At 47.8% G+C, this 17,149-nt stretch overlaps 1 protein-coding gene across 5 annotated transcripts in view; it reads left to right on the forward strand.

The window, feature by feature from the left end:
• MCF2L2 (MCF.2 cell line derived transforming sequence-like 2) overlaps nucleotides 1–17,149 on the forward strand; it is a 644,468-nt gene that overhangs the window by 409,781 nt on the left and 217,538 nt on the right. For all 5 annotated transcript variants that reach the window (XM_075340561.1, XM_075340557.1, XM_075340558.1 and 2 more), the window contains exon 16: nucleotides 14,417–14,483. In XM_075340561.1, coding sequence (XP_075196676.1) covers nucleotides 14,417–14,483 — 67 coding nt within the window. The remainder of the gene's footprint in view (nucleotides 1–14,416; nucleotides 14,484–17,149) is intronic.

The raw sequence follows: 17,149 nt of genomic DNA on the forward strand, positions 1-17,149 counted from the left end.
CGACCAATCACGTTACAGCTTTTACTTATCTTAGTATAGATCGAAAACATAAGCTGCAATCTGATTGGATGCTGAGGTGCTATGGTTACCTGCTCTACCCTCATTTGCATATTTTTGTAACCTATTTTGCACCAGTTTTACTGCATAAATTGCTCTGAATATATATTTTTACCCTTCCCCGCTCCTGAATATTGTGGACAATAGGCTGAGTGGCCACAATCAGTTTTTGGTTCTGAATATTTTTTCTGGGTAACAAAAAAACACAGCATCTGATGCTATGTGCACACAGGGCGTTTTTGGTTTATTTTTTTTCATTGATTTTATGCAAATAAATGCTAATTAAAAGCTGCTTTTTACAGTACCAGCAAAAGCTATGAAATCCCAGAAATCTGCACACAGACACTTGCCTTTTTCACCATTGAAAGCAAAAAGTGTGAAAAAACGCAGCTGCATTTTTTTGCTGGGTTTTTGCTGCTTTTTTGGTGAATTAAACTAACTTTGTTTAAACATTTACTGTGGACAAATAACTAAAAAAAAAACCAGGAAAAACCACAGCTTTATTACTGCCAAGAAAAGCAGCAAAAACGCCCTGTGTGAATAACGCCTTACAGTTCTAAGAAGCGGAAGGGATTTACAGAAATCTTATGTCCACTTTTCTTGTATACACAATATAATGTCCTGTGGTGCAAGTCTGCAACCCGCAACGTCAAGTTCTCTTACCGTAAAAATGGGATTTATGAGCAGATGTCCCCCATAGACTGGAATGAAACGAGGAAATCCTAATGTTTTTAGTGGGTTTCTGCACCTAAAATGCATGTAATCTAAAGCCAAACACCAGTACATATCCAAAATAAAGCAGCTTTAAAACACGACACACCAAAAGGAGACAAGAACTACAAGTGGAAAAACTTTTAAAATACAGTATTTTTCAGATTATAAAGACACACTTTTCCTCCCTAAAATTTGTGAGGAAAATGAGTGCATCTTAGGCTAAGTTCACACAGTGCATCTTAAGATACAAAAAGTTTGTTTAAGGCTATGTGCGCACTTACCGGATTTTGCCGTGGATTTTTCGCGGATTTGCTGCATGTTTCGCTGCAGAAAATGTTCATAACATCTCTGCAGTGAATCACCAGCAAATCCTATGGAGAAAAAAAATCCTGTGCGCACTAGGCGGAATTTGACAGCTGCATGTTTTGCTGCGGGAATCCCGCAGCAAAAACAAGTGCATGTCACTTCTTTTCCGCACATCGCTGCGGGATTTCACTCCATTGACTCCAATGTTAATCATGAAATCCCGCAGGGAATAACGCAGGCAGCAAATTCTGTGCGGTTCACTGCGTTTTCCTGCGTTATTCCCTGCGGTATTTCGCGGTTTACCTCCGGTAATGTACATCGCCTGTCTGCGGTTTTGCAGGGAAGTGATGTCATTACAGGAAGAGGAAGCCGTGCAGAGAGTAAACACACACACACATCAGACACAGACACATCACAGACACAGAACACAGACACACACAGACATCACAGACATAGAACACAGACACATAGAACACACATAGAAAGAAAACGGAAATATAGAAAACAAACAACGTGGGCTCCGCTGCATATTTACCTTCCAGCCGAGGTAAGCACACAGCGGCGGCCCGGTATTCTCAGGCTGGGGAGGGAGAGGGGCAGGGATAATGTCCCCCGCCTCACTCCCCCTCCGGCAGCCGAGAATATCAGCCGCAGCTGCCCCGGCATTGTCGCATGCATTATGCGGCACTACCGGCGTGTCCTCGGCTCTTCTTGCCGCTGTGTAGCAGTGGCAGCAGGGTAATACAAGGGGTTAATGATGGTGGGGGACCACCGCCATTAACTCCAGGCTTGATCATGGCAGCGTCTATGTGACAGCTGACATGATCAACCCGTAAGTAAAGTGAAAAAAACACAGACACCGAAAAATCCTTTATTTTAAATAAAACAAACAAGCCTCGTTCACCATTTTATTAACCCCTCCCGCACCAAAGCTCCGGCGTAATCCACAGGTCCTGCGCTGCTTCCATCCAGCCACAGCGCTGAATGAAAGCAGCAGACAGCAGAGGTAATTACCGGTCATTTCCCACGGCCGGTAATGTGAACTCACTGCCGACCGTGGGAAATGCAGCGATCTGTCCTCTATCTATCTATCTATCCCTCTGTCTGTCTATCTATCTATCCCTCTATCTATTCTTCTGTCTATCTACTATCTCAGAATTAAATGACTTTTTTTTTTTTTTTTACCAATGTGCTTTATTGCATTGAATGCAATAAAGCACATCCCAACCCGCACGCGGCAAAACCGCGGCAATACCGCGAATAATACCGCGGTAAAACCGCAGCAAACCGCGGCAAACCGCATGCGGTTTTCGGGTGCGGTTTCCCGCGGTTTTTTACCGCGGGTGCGGTAATCTTTGAGAGCATGCGGAATTTTCTCAAGGAAATTTCATTTCCCAGTGCGCACAAGGCCTAAAAGAACTGAAGTCCTCAGTGGTTGATACCTTTTAATGGCTAACTGAAAAGATGGTAATAATAGCAAGTTTTCAAGACTACTCAGGTCTCTTCATCAGGCTCAATATAACACAATCTGAAGAGTCACATATTTATACACAACAGGACATAGAATGGGGCAGTAAAAAGAAAAAAAACAAGTTATGTGAAGCAGAACTATCACTATGGGAAGGGGGCAAACTGTTGTGGCCATAAATATTGTTGTAGTTCATAGATAAATCTCAGTTCTTTTAAACAAACTTTTTTTTTATCTCTACTGGCTAACTCAGTACAAAGATATATTTTACCTGTATCTTAAGATACAGTGATATTGGCCCCAAAAAATGCACCCGCGGCAAAAACGCATCAAAAAACGCATGTGTTTTGCTGCGTTTTTACCACGTTTTGCCAAATACATGGAAAGGCTCAAGAACGCTGTCAAAACGCTGGAAAAAGAATTGGCATGCTGCATCTTTAAAAACACAGCCAAGATGTAGCCAACAAAAGATGCCGATTGTGGACAGCAAAATAGAAATCTCATAGACTTTGCTGGAAGAAGGAAATGCATGCATCTTTGTAATTTCAAAAACGCACCAAAAGATACCCTGTGTGAACTTGGTGGTGGAGAGGGGTCACAGGAGGCTGGAGCAATGCTGTGCTGCTCTGTATGGCGACCGGCACTGCTATGTACAGTGGGCGGCGCTGCTCTTTGCAGCTCTGTACGGTGGGCGGCGCTGCTCTGTGCAGCTCTGTACGGTGGGTGGCGCTGCTCTGTGCAGCCCTGTAAGGTGGGCGGCTGCTCTTGTACGGTGGCACGCCGCTGCTCTATACGGCGGCCGATGGCACTGCGGCGGGCGGTGAGGTACGGGCCATTCTAAAGATGTGAACGTTGAGGACTTCAAATAATGGCGCCCAGAGTCCTCGCTTGCGCAGATGGAGCTCTCTGCTCAAGATTTCATCTATGCATGCGCAGCCTCCGGGCGCTATTTCTTTGAAGCCCTCATCGCCGACATCTTCAGAATGGCGGACCCTGCCTCACCGCCCACAGCACAGAGCAGAGCCAGCACAGAGCAGCGCCAGGGCAGAGCAGAGCCAACACAGAGCAGAGTCAACACAGAGCAGAGCAGCGCCAACACAAAGCAGAGCCGCCTGCAGCCCCAACACAAGTCTGCCACAGGCACTGCAGACTGCCAGTCACGTGCGTAAAGGGCACATCAGACCTAGTGGGCTACCCAGCTAGCGTTACTGGTTGCCCAAGGACTGATAGGACAGAGACTGACCCTCACCGTGCCAAGACACAGGTGTACAGAGATACGAATACTTGGTACCAGCGCCTAGCCCTGATTAACTCTGTCCTATCGCACACACACACCTGCCACAAGCACTGCAGGAAAAATGGCACTGGAACCCAAGCATACATGCAGCACAGTCTGCTCACTGAGCTGCAGCCATAGACAATGACGCTCATGCCCCGATGGGCGTGGTTACGTATTTTTTTATAGCCGTCTCCCTGGCCCAGGTCACACGGCATGTGGTAATGGCGCCAGTTGCGGCCAACCCGCAGCCGCCACGTCACCACTGACATCACCGCAAACAATCAGCGGCCACCGCATCATTGCTGAGGTCACCGTGAGCCAATCAGTGGCCACCGCGTCAGCGATGACATCACGCGCATGCACGATAGCGGTAATCCTGCACTTAGTGCCTGAAGAGGCTGCGAGAACTCGCGCATGCGCGGTAGCGCTAAATGAGCACTTAGGCTCAGAACGGTAGAAGACTCTAGCCACCTGATGCCTGTCAGCCCGACACCTCGAGCGACGGACAGGTAGCGCTGCGGAGTTAACCGATCCCAATGTGGGAGTCAATGACGAGACTGAACCGGTTTGAGACTCCGAAGGACCCCGAACCGTAACAGTAATTATGCCTATAAACTACAGTGGGTGCATCTTCTATCCTTGGAAAACATGGACAGTAGAGGTACATGTAAAAAATGAGGCTGATTGCCTATGTTTCTTCACCATAATCCTTGAAATTCCCCACATTGTTTGCAGAACAGAGCTCATGAAGAATGTGATATTGATTGCATCATTGCATATTATGCTCCTTTTTAACCAGAAAACTAAAGGACTTTGTCCCTGTTTCTTCATTTGCAATTTTTTAAAGTAACCTTTTCTTCTTCGTTTTGTATTTAACTTTTTTTTTGTACCTGATTCTTTAAAGGCAAACTGTCACCAGGTTTTTGCCACCTAATCTGAGAGCAGCATAATGTAGGGACAGAGATCCTGATTCCAGCGATGTGTCACTTACTAGGCTGTTTAGTGTACTAAAATCACTCTTAAATCAGCATTAGATTATCATTATAGAACTACTTGGCGTGCAGCCAGGTAGTCCAGCATATTCATGAGCTATGTATAACTGCTAGTGTGGCGCCCTGGACAAGCCAGGGGCCACAAGTAACAACACACACACACCCCCACCCCCAGCAGTTCACAGCAGTCATTCCCAGTGATACCTGATTTCTTCCCTCAGGTTCAGACACACACACACACACACACACACCAGGTGGGCGGAGTCAGGCAGATGGGCACACCCACGGAGGAGTCTAGCTGGCCTGAGGCAGATAACAAGTTCAGACAAGTCCAGGCAGAGGAAGAGAGAGGAGGTCTGCAGAGAGGCAGACGCAGACTGGGGCCTAGGTTGGAGCCTAGGTCCCTTGTGTAGCCAGTGAGGCAGATGGTAGTGGCCGTCTGCAGGAGCCGGGAAGACAGTCTTGGTGGAACCGTAGGTAGCCAGGACAGGGTAGTGGCCCATCCGGTACCGAACCGGGGAGCCAGCTGGAAACCGGAGCACAGGAGGAGCGTACACGAAGGTGAAGGAAAGGACTTACACTACCAACCTGGGGTCAGGGGAAAAACACCGCAGTCGTCTGTGGGACCCGTCCATCCAGCCGTTTGTTTTACCGGAGACTTTGTATTCATCATTGGCTGAGTGAGTACCACCGTGCCGTGCGGCACCGCGCTGCCCCCGCACCTCGCCAGGCCCCGTAACCTGCCTGCCATCCCTCCCTCCCCGGCCCCGGGACAACCAATCCCCCTACCCATGGAGGGGAAGAACTACATCCAAGCTGCTCCCCGTCATCGCTCCCGGGATCCCCGTCCAGAGCAACGGTGGTGTCACAACCTCACCACAACCGTGGGTGGTCTCACGGACAATATCCCTAAACCAAACCATCCCCCTTTCACTCACGGGCGAGGAGCGCCGCTCGAGTCCCCGGGATCCGGCCCACCACTCGAGCCACCGAGCAGTAGCAGCCGGACCCGAGCAGTGGGTGAGCGCAGCGTCCCCTCCTCCGCCCGCGACAACTTGGCGTCACGAACAGGATCTTACCGCTCTGCCGTCTGGTAGAGGTGCGCCTTGTGACCGCCGGAGGCGTCCGGCCGAAAATTTTGAGAAGCCGCCATTTTGGGCGCGAAAAGTCCCCGCTCCAGCGTCTTCCCGAGTAGTGGAGGCGCGAAAGCCGAAACCCCGCCCCTGTAGAGGAGGAGCAGGAAAAAGACTAAGGGGGACGGACGGCGTCTAGCCGCATGTGAACCGCGGCTGTGGAAGCAGGGACGCCAGGACTCTGCAAGTATTTGGTTCCTGGAGCACCGCTGCACGAGATGTCCCGTCCGGCACCGCTGAAACCTCAGTGCCCGTGCCCACGGCCAACGCCCCGACCGACCCGTTACCCCTGTCACCGGTAGCGGAGCTCGCAGCGTCTGTGAGGGAGGGCCCAGACCTGGGGTCCCCAGGCTTTACCTTCATCACCACCCTGCCACCGGTCCCGGCAGTCCGCCCGGCCGCAACGGCAGCGAAGTACCCGCTCGGGCAGCCTGGTGATGGACTGGGGCAAGGGGTGCTGCCCATTTGCTTAGGGGCAGCATCAGGGCCAGGTTGTGTGGGTGGGTGACTGAAGGACCTGTTCCATTGTTATTATTAAAAGTGTATTGTTGTTGCAACGGTTGAAGTGATATGCCTCCCGTAAGGGAAGTTTTATGAAAAAATGCATGCGTGAAAATGTTTTAAAATGTTTTATTTTTTTCAGTTCGTGAAAAATAAAACCGGTGATGGACGTGCAGCCCGCGGACGGTCTGCATTTTACTAAGGGGGAATGTGGCGCCCTGGACAAGCCAGGGGCCACAAGTAACAACACACACACACCCCCACCCCCAGCAGTTCACAGCAGTCATCCCCAGTGATACCTGATTTCTTCCCTCGGGTTCAGACACACACACCAGGTGGGCGGAGTCAGGCAGATGGGCACGCCCACTGAGGAGTCTAGCTGGCCTGAGGCAGAAAACAAGTTCAGACAAGTCCAGGCAGAGGAAGAGAGAGGAAAAATTCTATCATTAGGTCATAGCAAAATTGGAAGCAATTTGCTTCCAATTTTACTATGACCTAATGATGGACTTTTTTAATCTTATAGAATAAAATTTTGTATTTTTTAATATAATATTTTTTTGGACTTGTTTGTTGGATCCCCTCTTCAGAATAGTAGTATTGGAAAATATAGGTACCAGTAATGCCCGGGCGAGGGAGCACCCAGCGTGCGGTGCAAGAGGAGGAGTCCGCCAGGGAAGATGTAAAGGAAGGCCCTGCCCCTTCGGAGAAGAGAGAGGGGTCACCACGTAACTCACCTGTAGCTGATCCCTGAGCTTCCTAACGTCCCTAGATGGGTCATCCCCCCATGCACGATCACATGCCTAGGCCCTAGCTGACTCTGAATTTGCCCTGACTAATGTACAGGCTATGTAGTATAACGTAAGTAGAAATCGAGTATATACTGCGCTGATACTCAGTAGTATATTAATAAAATTCCTTTATTGTTCATACAGGTCTACATGTTTCAGAGACATCCGTTTCCTTCCTCAGGACATCAATGGAACAATCCTTTGATGTCCTGAGGAAGGAGATGGATGTCTCTGAAATGCGTAGACCTGTACGAACAATAAAGGAATTTTATTAATATACTATTGAGTATCAGCACAGTATATACCCGATTTCTACTTATGTCCTACTACATACCAATCACCTCAGGGCTGCAGCTGATACCACTACTGAATGTGCTACATAGGGGTTGTGACTTGCACAACCTGAAAAGGTGAGTGTACCGTGATCCCTTTATATCCCATATCCCTACCGGGTAAGACCCTATTGCGCTCTCTCTTCCACAGCATTTCTCAACCTAATGTACAAACAAGCAAGACGCTAGTCTTATTACTAATATAAACGCAACACAAGGAAGGGGAGACAGACAAGGGAAAACAGAAACAACAACAGAAACTCTAATTTGTCTCCTGAAAGGGACTCAACAGATTTCTGCTGGAAAGAGAACCACAGCTTTCTCAAAAGAAAACTCCTTCACAGGTCAGCATAGAATGATCTATAGCTGGCATAGGAGAGATTGAGCAGTGGGTTTATATAGCAGAAGGCTGTGGCTGCAGATGAGATTAACAGCTATAAGTCAATCTTACAGGATAAGAGACCTTAAACCCTTCATCACCAAATTGAAATAAGTGCACTCCTGCTCAAGATAAATGATGAGCGGGTTTTAAAATGGATCTCCGATCAACTAAAGGTCTCAGCAGGGTGCGACACGCTCACGACAGTGGCTTACCACATAGCATTCTTTTTTTTGATATGCGTCAGCATTAAGGTGGCCATACTAATTAGGGCTTATTGAGAGGTCTGTTTTTCGCATATAAATTTTATCCGTGTTTTTCAAAGACAGAACTCATACCTGACATAGTCTATGGGGCTGTTCCACATGGCCATTTTTCTGCAGGCCGAGCGGAAATTCACAGAGACATGTCTGATATTGATTCAAGTATTGGATCATAAATTGGCAGTGCAGGTCTACGGGTCCGTGTAAATATCGGACAGCACTCTAGTGCCATCTGAGTGCGGTCCTTTTCTCACGGGATGCCAGTTAGGAGGAAGTAAAGATACTTTTTTTGCTCATTCAAGAAAAACTGATGTATCTCTGACCAAACTCGAAGGACATTCTAATGAAAATCTGATGAAACTGCACAAAATCACTAATGAAACTACTGTCATTTTAATCCTACATGTAATAAACGGGCATCTGAATAAGCCCTTAGACTTAGGACAGCAAAACCAACTGAAAACCACTATCTAATGTATGGACATTTCAGCACGGAGTATGTTTTATGTATTGAAATGTTGCTCAATATGACACAATGTATTGAAACTGTGCAACATGCAGCATTTCATAGATGTTGCATCTCTGATCTCAACACATAAAAGAGGAAACCTTCCGTAACATTTCAAAATGTCCCATATTCCCAACTGTTATGTGAAATATTTCTTAAGACCTCATTTGGGTAACGCTTGCTTCAGTTTGCTCTACTTAGAAAATCAATATCTAACAGAAATAAGGTATCATTACATTGTACAAGGAGTCAGTTTAAGGGATGTCAATAACATGATCTATAAAAGTTCACAGTGTACGTATAATGCATCGTCATATACTATAGTGAAATGCCTTTCTTTTGGAAATTATCGGACGTTCCTTGAATATTTGTTGATAACCATTTCACAAATTTCCTTTTTACCTCATCGAAAAATAGCGTTACTTAAGCATTTTAGTTTCATAGGTTGAAAAAGACCTAGGTCCATCTAGTTCAACCTTCCTCCACCAATTATACATTTCGCCATTAAATAATTTATAACCAACAATGTTGTGTGCACTGAGCAAATCATCCAGCCCTTTTTTAAAAGCTGTTATAGTATCTGCCATTACTACTGTGACACCCTGGCCTAGCCAGGTAGTCACAGACACAACACCATATACCCCCTTCCCTGGACAGGTCACACCAGTCACACATTAAATCCTTGTTGTCACCCTCCAGGGTTGATGTCCACACCAGGTGGGGCGGAGCCAGGTGGTTGACCCCGCCCACCGAGGAGTTCACAGGCCTGGAGGCGGGAAAACACAGTAGTCAGTCCAGTTGTGGGCAGTAGAGTGTGAGGAGTGAAACTGTTGGTGTCTGGGTTGGAGCCCAGGCACTTCCAGCAAGGTAGGCAGACGGTGGTGGCCGTCTGCAGGAGTTGGTGACGGTCAGTGGAAACGTAGGACCGGGGTCGGGCGGTGGCCCGCCGGTACCGAACCGGGGAGCCGATTGGAGCCAAGCACCAGGCAGGGTACTCAGACCCCGACTAGGCTCGAAGCCAACCTTTAGTCAAATTTACTGATTGCGGTCTGGATCTCAGGGGTTCATTCCCACCCAAGTCCCGATTGAAAGCAACAGCCCAACCGTTCCGGATAAGCGTCACCGCCAAGGGCCAGAGATCCACAGGGCCAGAGTCTGTGGGCAAACGGGCTCCTCCGGCACGTATATGTATATACGACTACCGGTGCCCAGGCATTGGAGTCAAGATACAAAACACAGGTGCAGGGAAACGACAGCCACCATCATCCCATCCTGGGAGAACACCGCAGCCGGCTGCGGGCCCCATCCATCCAGCCGTTTGGTTTACCAGAGACTCTGTCCATCTGTGTCTGAGTGAGTACACCTGTGCCATCCGGCACCACGCTGCGCTGCACCGCAACCCTGCACCCTGCCAAAACCCATCCTGCGGAACCCTCCCCCCTAACGGGCCCTGGGTCCAACAGCCCCTATCCACGGAGGGGTCAACACCTAGCTGCTCCCCACCATCACTTCCGGGAACCCCGTCACCAGCAGCAGTGGTGCCCACCATCACCACAACCCGTGGGTGGCATCACGAACTCTATATTTCCCGAAAAGCCCAATTCCACCCCCTTTTCACTCATGGGCGAGGAGCGCTGCTCGAGCCCCGGGTCCGGCCCACTCGAGCCACCGAGGAGAAGGCACCGGATCCGAGCGCGATCTCCCCGAGCAGCCCCCGCGACGGGGAAGCTGACCCCTGCCCCCTACACTACCTCTTGTGGTAGGGCATTCCACAGTCTGACTGCTCTAACTGTAAAGAACCCTTTGCTTTTTAGCTGCCGGAATCGCCTTCCTTCCACTTGCAGTGTATGCCCCCTGGTCCTTAGTATTGTCTTTGTAAGGAATAAGTCACGTGCCAGTCCTTCATATTGACCACACATGTATTTATACATGTTGATTTTGTTTTTATCACATAGTTATCTGTTAGCCTTTCGAAATTTATTTTAAAGCATGACTCCAGCGTTTGTTTGTTTTTTATTTCACCAAAAGTGCAGGCCCCAACCTCTAACCTCAGCACTGACGATCTGGCCAATTATTTCAAGAAAAAAATTAACTATATCCGACAGGAAATTTTCTCCCAATCCCTTAATACCTGCATTCTCTTCCCTCCTTCCTTCCTATACATCATCTAGGTCACTTTCTGTCTTTGAACTGATCATGGAAGAAGAAGTTCCCAGGTTCCTTATATTTTCTCACCCTCCTACCTGCACCCATAAACCTATTTCCTCACACATTCATTCCCTTTCCCCTGCTGTCACCACTCACCTAATTAAAAAATGGACTCTCTCATCTGGTGTCTTTCCCTCCTCCTTCAAACATACCAGCTTACACCCATTACTTAAAAAAACAAACCATAACTGTGCTTCTACCTACAGACCTGTCTCTAATCTTCCCTTCATCTTTAAACTTCTTGAACATTTGGTCCACTCCCATCAAATGCACCATCTCTTAGATACCTCTCTTCTTGACCCTTTACAATCCATTTTCCACTCCTTATATACTACTGAAATTGCTGTTACTAAAGTCTCCAACGATCTACAAACAGCTAAATCTAAGGCTATGTGCGCACGTTGTGTACTAGCCCTGCAGAAATTTCTGCAGCGATCTGAAGAGCACATGTGCGCTTCAAATCGCTGCAGAAAATGTCCGTAGAGAAAAAAAAAAGCCGATTCCATGCGCTCTGCTTGCAGCTCCTGCCATAGACAGAGCAGGAGCTGCCGGCAATGCGCACGGAAGAAGTGACATGTCACTTCTTGAACGCAGCGCTTCGGGCAGCAGCCGAAGCGCTGCGCTCTAAGACGCCACGTGCGCACGGCCCCTGCACAATCTCCATAGACTGTGCAGGGGACGCAGGACGCATGCAGTTACGCTGCACTACAAAGCGCAGCGTAACTGCATGTATTTACGCAACGTGCGCACATAGCCTAATGGTCACTACTCCCTGCTGATCCTCCTGGATCTCTCTGCTGCATTGAACACCATGGATCACCAGCTCCTCCTCACTATGCTCCGCTCTATCCTACTCAAGGATACTGCTCTCTCCTGGTTCTACTCCTACCTCTCTGACTGCTTATTCAATGTATATTTTGCTGGCTCCACTTTTCTCCCCTTCCCCTTACTGTCGGGGTTCCTCAGGGATGAGTCCTAGGCCCCCTTCTCTTCTCTCTATACACTGCCCCTATTGGACAAACCATCAGAAGATTTGATTTTCAGTACCATCTCTATGCTGCTTACACCCAATTATACACCTCGTCGCCTGACATCATCTCCACATTACTACAAAATTATTTTCTGCTATCTCTAAAATAATGTCCTCCCTGTATTTAAAACTGAATCTGTCAAAAATTGAAATCCTTGTGCTTTCTCCCTCTACTAACCTTCCTAAACCCAATATTACCAATTCCATCTGAGGTTCGACCATAACTCCCAAGCAACACGTCTACTGTCTTGGGGTTATATTTGACTCAGATCTTTCCTTCACTCTGTACATCCAATCACTCCCTCTTTCAAGTCAACTATACCTCAAAAACATATCTAAAATTTGACTTATTCTTACCTTTAACTCTGCAAAAACTCTTACTGTCGCTCTTACTCATTCCCGTTTGGAATATTGCAATTCTCTACCAATTGGTCTCATTATTACTAAACTCTCCCCTCTCCAATCCATCCTGAATGCAACAGCAAGGATGATATTCCTCTCCAACCACTACACCAATGTCACTACCCCCTGCCAGTCACAGCACTGGTTTCGCATTCACTACAGAGTCCAATAAAAACTTATCAATCTCACCCACAAAGCTCTTCACAGATTTGCACCACCTTATCTCTTTTTCCTCATTTCTGTCTATCAACCTTTCCATTCCCCTAATGACCTAAGACTAAAGGCCGCTTTACACGCAGCGACATCGGTAAAACAATGTCGTTGGGGTCACATAATTCGTGATGCACATCCGGCCGCTTTAGCGAGGTCATTGCGTGTGACACCTACGTGCGATCGAAAATGGTCGCAAAATCGTGCAGAATCACTAATCGGTGACATGCTCCCCTATTCACAAAAATCATTGCTGCTACAGGTACGATGTTGTTCGTCGTTCCTGCGGCAGCACACATCGCTATGTGTGACACCGCAGGAACGACGAACATCTCCTTACCTGCGGACGCCGGCAATGAGGAAGGAAGGAGGTGGGCGGGATGTTACGATCTCCGCTTCTTTTGGGCGGCCGCTTAGTGACGTCGCTATGGCGCCGAACGAACCACCCCCTTAGAAAGGAGGCGGTTCGCCGGTCACAGCGACGTCGCTAGGCAGGTAAGTAGTGTGACGGGTCCGAGCGATGTTGTGCGCCACGGGCCCGTGACGCACAAACGATGGGGGCGGGTACGCACGCTAGCGATCTCGCTAGCGAGATCGCAGCGTGTAAAGCGGCCTTAACATCTTCAATATTGCAAACCTTTACTGCTATCTCCAAGACTTCTCTCGAGCTGCACCAATTTTCTGGAATGTACTACCCAGGAAAATTCATTGTAAAGTATTGTGGAATATATTTCCACTTTAGAAATAAAAAATTCTTACTAATTTATTATTATTAATATTATTATTATTATTATTATTACCAAGCCTCTGTGAAACTTTTACATATTAAAGGGAACCTGTCACCACTTTTTCGGCCTATAAGATACAGCCACCACCACTGGGCTCTTATATACAGTATTCTAACATACTGTATATAAGAACCCAGGCCGCTGTGTATAACATAAAAAAACTTTATAATACTTACCTAACGGTCGCGCTGTGCTGGAGTTGGGCTATAAGGGCGTCTCCGTTGTCCGGTGCCGGTGCCGGCGCCGCCTCTTTTGGCCATCTTCGTCCTTCTTCTGAAGCATGTGTGCATTACACATCCTACGTCATACACACTCGCTGGTCCCGCGCAGGCGCACAACATTACTTTGAGCTGCCCTGTTCAGGGCAGATCAAAGTACGCCTGCGCAGGACTTCAATGCCGACGAGTGTGGATGACGTAGAAGTGTCATGCACCTCGGCTACAGAAGAAAGAAGACAAAGATGGCCGAAAGAGGACGGCGCCGACACCGGAGAACGGAGATGGCCCATTTTTACGATCAACACAGCGGCCTGGGCTCTTATATACAGCATATTAGGATGCTGTATATAAGAGCCCACTGGTGGTGGCCGCAGTTTATAGGCTGAAAAAGTGGTGACAGGTTCCCTCCAACTGGCCAATTTTCCTACAAGCTAATGCAATCAACAAGCAAAATAATAAAAATTCCAGCAAAATGCACCATGACAGTGCCTGTAATGATAGGGATTAACCATTTAACCTTACCTGAGATTCCCATAAAACAGATATATAAAGTATTTTCTTTTTTACCAAAAATCTCAGATGTGAACCAAATGGGCTTGTAACTGTTGGACTGGAAACTCTGAATATTGTTATTTGTATAACGTGAAAGTCAATCATTGCATTCAGGATTTAGTTATATATGTAATTTCTGCTACTCACTTCCATTTTTATTGGCATTTAAGAATTTATAAAGTATAATTGTGAAAAAGAGATTATAAACCATGTCGTAAATGTGAACAATAAATCCCAATAAAGAATATGAAACGAGTCTTAATCTAATTGTATACTTTTTTTTGGCAGCCATATTATAAATGAACTAATAGAAACAGAGCGTGTCTATGTTGAGGAGCTTCAAAGTATCATTGAGGTAAGATCTTTTAAGATTGGTTCATTTAACTCTTCATGTCTTAACCTTAAGCCCACTTTACACGTTGCAATTAGTTGTACAATCGCATTTGCGATGTGACACGCCCAGGTTGCATACGGGATCTATGAGATTTCACGTTGGTCGTTCATTTGCTGTCACACGAGCGTTAGTAGTCTATGTTAAATTGGTCAATTGTGTGTGCGATCCTTTAGATCATGTGTTCTGTGACGTATGCATTGGGCACCTTTTTTTTTTTTTTTTATTTATTGACTTGCCAAGCGTGTGTAATGCGTGTGTAATGTGGGATGCGTTTTTACTATGTCATCTGCCATTCAGCTCTGCTACACGGCCGCTAACAGCAGACACAGACAGCCATGTAGCAGAGCTGAATGGCAGATGACAGCAGACACAGACAGAGCCGCACTGTCAGAATGAACTCGGGTGAACTTCACCCGACTTCATTGTGATGCTGCGGCTCTGTCTGTGTCGCGTCCTGATTAGCGGTCACCAGTGAAGACTCACCGGTGACCGCTAAACTCCTGAGTAACTGAAGTTACCAGCCCTCTCTCATACTCACCGATCCCCGTTCCCCGGCGCTGCACGGCATTCTCACTGCTGAGGCGGCTTTTACTGTTTTGAAAAAGCCGGCCGCCCATTAAACAATTTCGTATTCCCTGCTTTCCCCGCCCACCAGCGCCTATGATTGGTTACAGTGAGACACGCCCCCACTCTGAGTGACAGGTGTCACACTGCACCCAATCACAGCAGCCGGTGGGCGTGTCTATACTGTGTAGTGAAATAAATAATTAAATAATTAAAAAAAACGGCGTGCGGTTCCCCCCATTTTTAAAACCAGCCAGATAAAGCCATACGGCTGAAGGCTGGTATTCTCAGGATGGGGAGCTCCACGTTATGGGGAGCCCCCCACCCTAACAATATCAGCCAACAGCCGCCCAGAATTGCCGCATACATTAGATGCGACAGTTCTGGGGCTGTACCCGGCTCTTCCCGATTTGCCCTGGTGCGTTGGCAAATCGGGGTAATAAGGAGTTATTGGCAGCCCATAGCTGCCAATAAGTCCTAGATTAATCATGTCAGGCGTCTATGAGACACCCTCCATGATTAATCTGTAAGTTACAGTAAATAAACACACACCCGAAAAAATCCTTTATTAGAAATAAAAACACACACATATACCCTGGTTCACCACTTTAATCATCCCCGAAAAAGCCCTCCTTGTCCGGCGTAATCCAGGATGATCCAGCGTCGCATCCACCGCAGCTGCATGGAGGTGACCGGAGCCGCAGCAGACACAGCCGCTCCGGTCACCTCCACACAGCAAATGAAGACAGCCGTGCGATCAGCTGAGCTGTCACTGAGGTTACCCGCGGCCACCGCTGCATCCACCGGTGGCCGCGGGTAACCTCAGTGACAGCAGCTGATCGCGCGGCTGTCTTCATTTGCTGTGTGGAGGTGACCGGAGCGGCTGTGTCTTCTGCAGCTCCGGTCACCTCCATGCAGCAGCGCTGGAAGCGACGCTGGAACACCCTGGATGACGCTGGACAAGGAGGGCTTTTTGGGGCTGATTAAAGTGGTGAACCAGGGAATGTGTGTGTGTGTTTTATTTCTAATAAAGGATTTTTTCGGGTGTGTGTGTTTATTTACTGTAACTTACAGATTAATCATGGAGGGTGTCTCATAGACGCCTGACATGATTAATCTAGGATTTAGTGGCAGCTATGGGCTGCCAATAACTCCTTATTACCCCGATTTGCCAACGCACCAGGGTAAATCGGGAAGAGCCGGGTACAGCCCCAGAACTGTCGCATCTAATGTATGCGGCAATTCTGGGCGGCTGTTGGCTGATATTGTTAGGGTGGGGGGCTCCCCATAACGTGGAGCTCCCCATCCTGAGAATACCAGCCTTCAGCCGTATGGCTTTATCTGGCTGGTTTTAAAAATGGGGGGAACCGCACGCCGTTTTTTTTAATTATTTAATTATTTATTTCACTACACAGTATAGACACGCCCACCGGCTGCTGTGATTGGGTGCAGTGTGACACCTGTCACTCAGAGTGGGGGCGTGTCTCACTGTAACCAATCATAGGCGCCGGTGGGCGGGGAAAGCAGGGAATACGAAATTGTTTAATGGGCGGCCGGCTTTTTCAAAACAGTAAAAGCCGCCTCAGCAGTGTGAATGCCGTGCAGCGCCGGGGATCGGGGATCGGTGAGTATATGAGAGAGGGGGATAGACTGACATGGACAGAGAGTGAGGGACAGAGATAGTGACGGACTGACAGAGATTAGTGAATGACAGACATTGTGAGGCGCTTCAGAACGCAGCTTTTCAGCTGCGCTCTGAAGCAGACCTTTTTTACGCTGCGGTGCAGAGCGCACACCTGCGCACATAGCATCAGACAACAAAATCGTATGAGGGATGTCACACGTTACAATTGACTAGGTTCTTGCAACAAAACGCTCAATTCTAGAGAATGATACGATGTGTTTGCGATCAACGGTTTTGCGTTCAATCCTGATCGCATGTAGCTGTCACACGCAGATACGTCACAAACGATGCCGGATGTGCGTCACTTACAACTTGACCCCAACGACGGATTGTGAGATATATTGAAGCGTGTGTAGCGGGCTTTATTCATTACATTCAA

Source organism: Anomaloglossus baeobatrachus, chromosome 3 (assembly GCF_048569485.1).
Source record: "Anomaloglossus baeobatrachus isolate aAnoBae1 chromosome 3, aAnoBae1.hap1, whole genome shotgun sequence".
In the NCBI taxonomy this organism is placed as follows: domain Eukaryota; kingdom Metazoa; phylum Chordata; class Amphibia; order Anura; family Aromobatidae; genus Anomaloglossus; species Anomaloglossus baeobatrachus.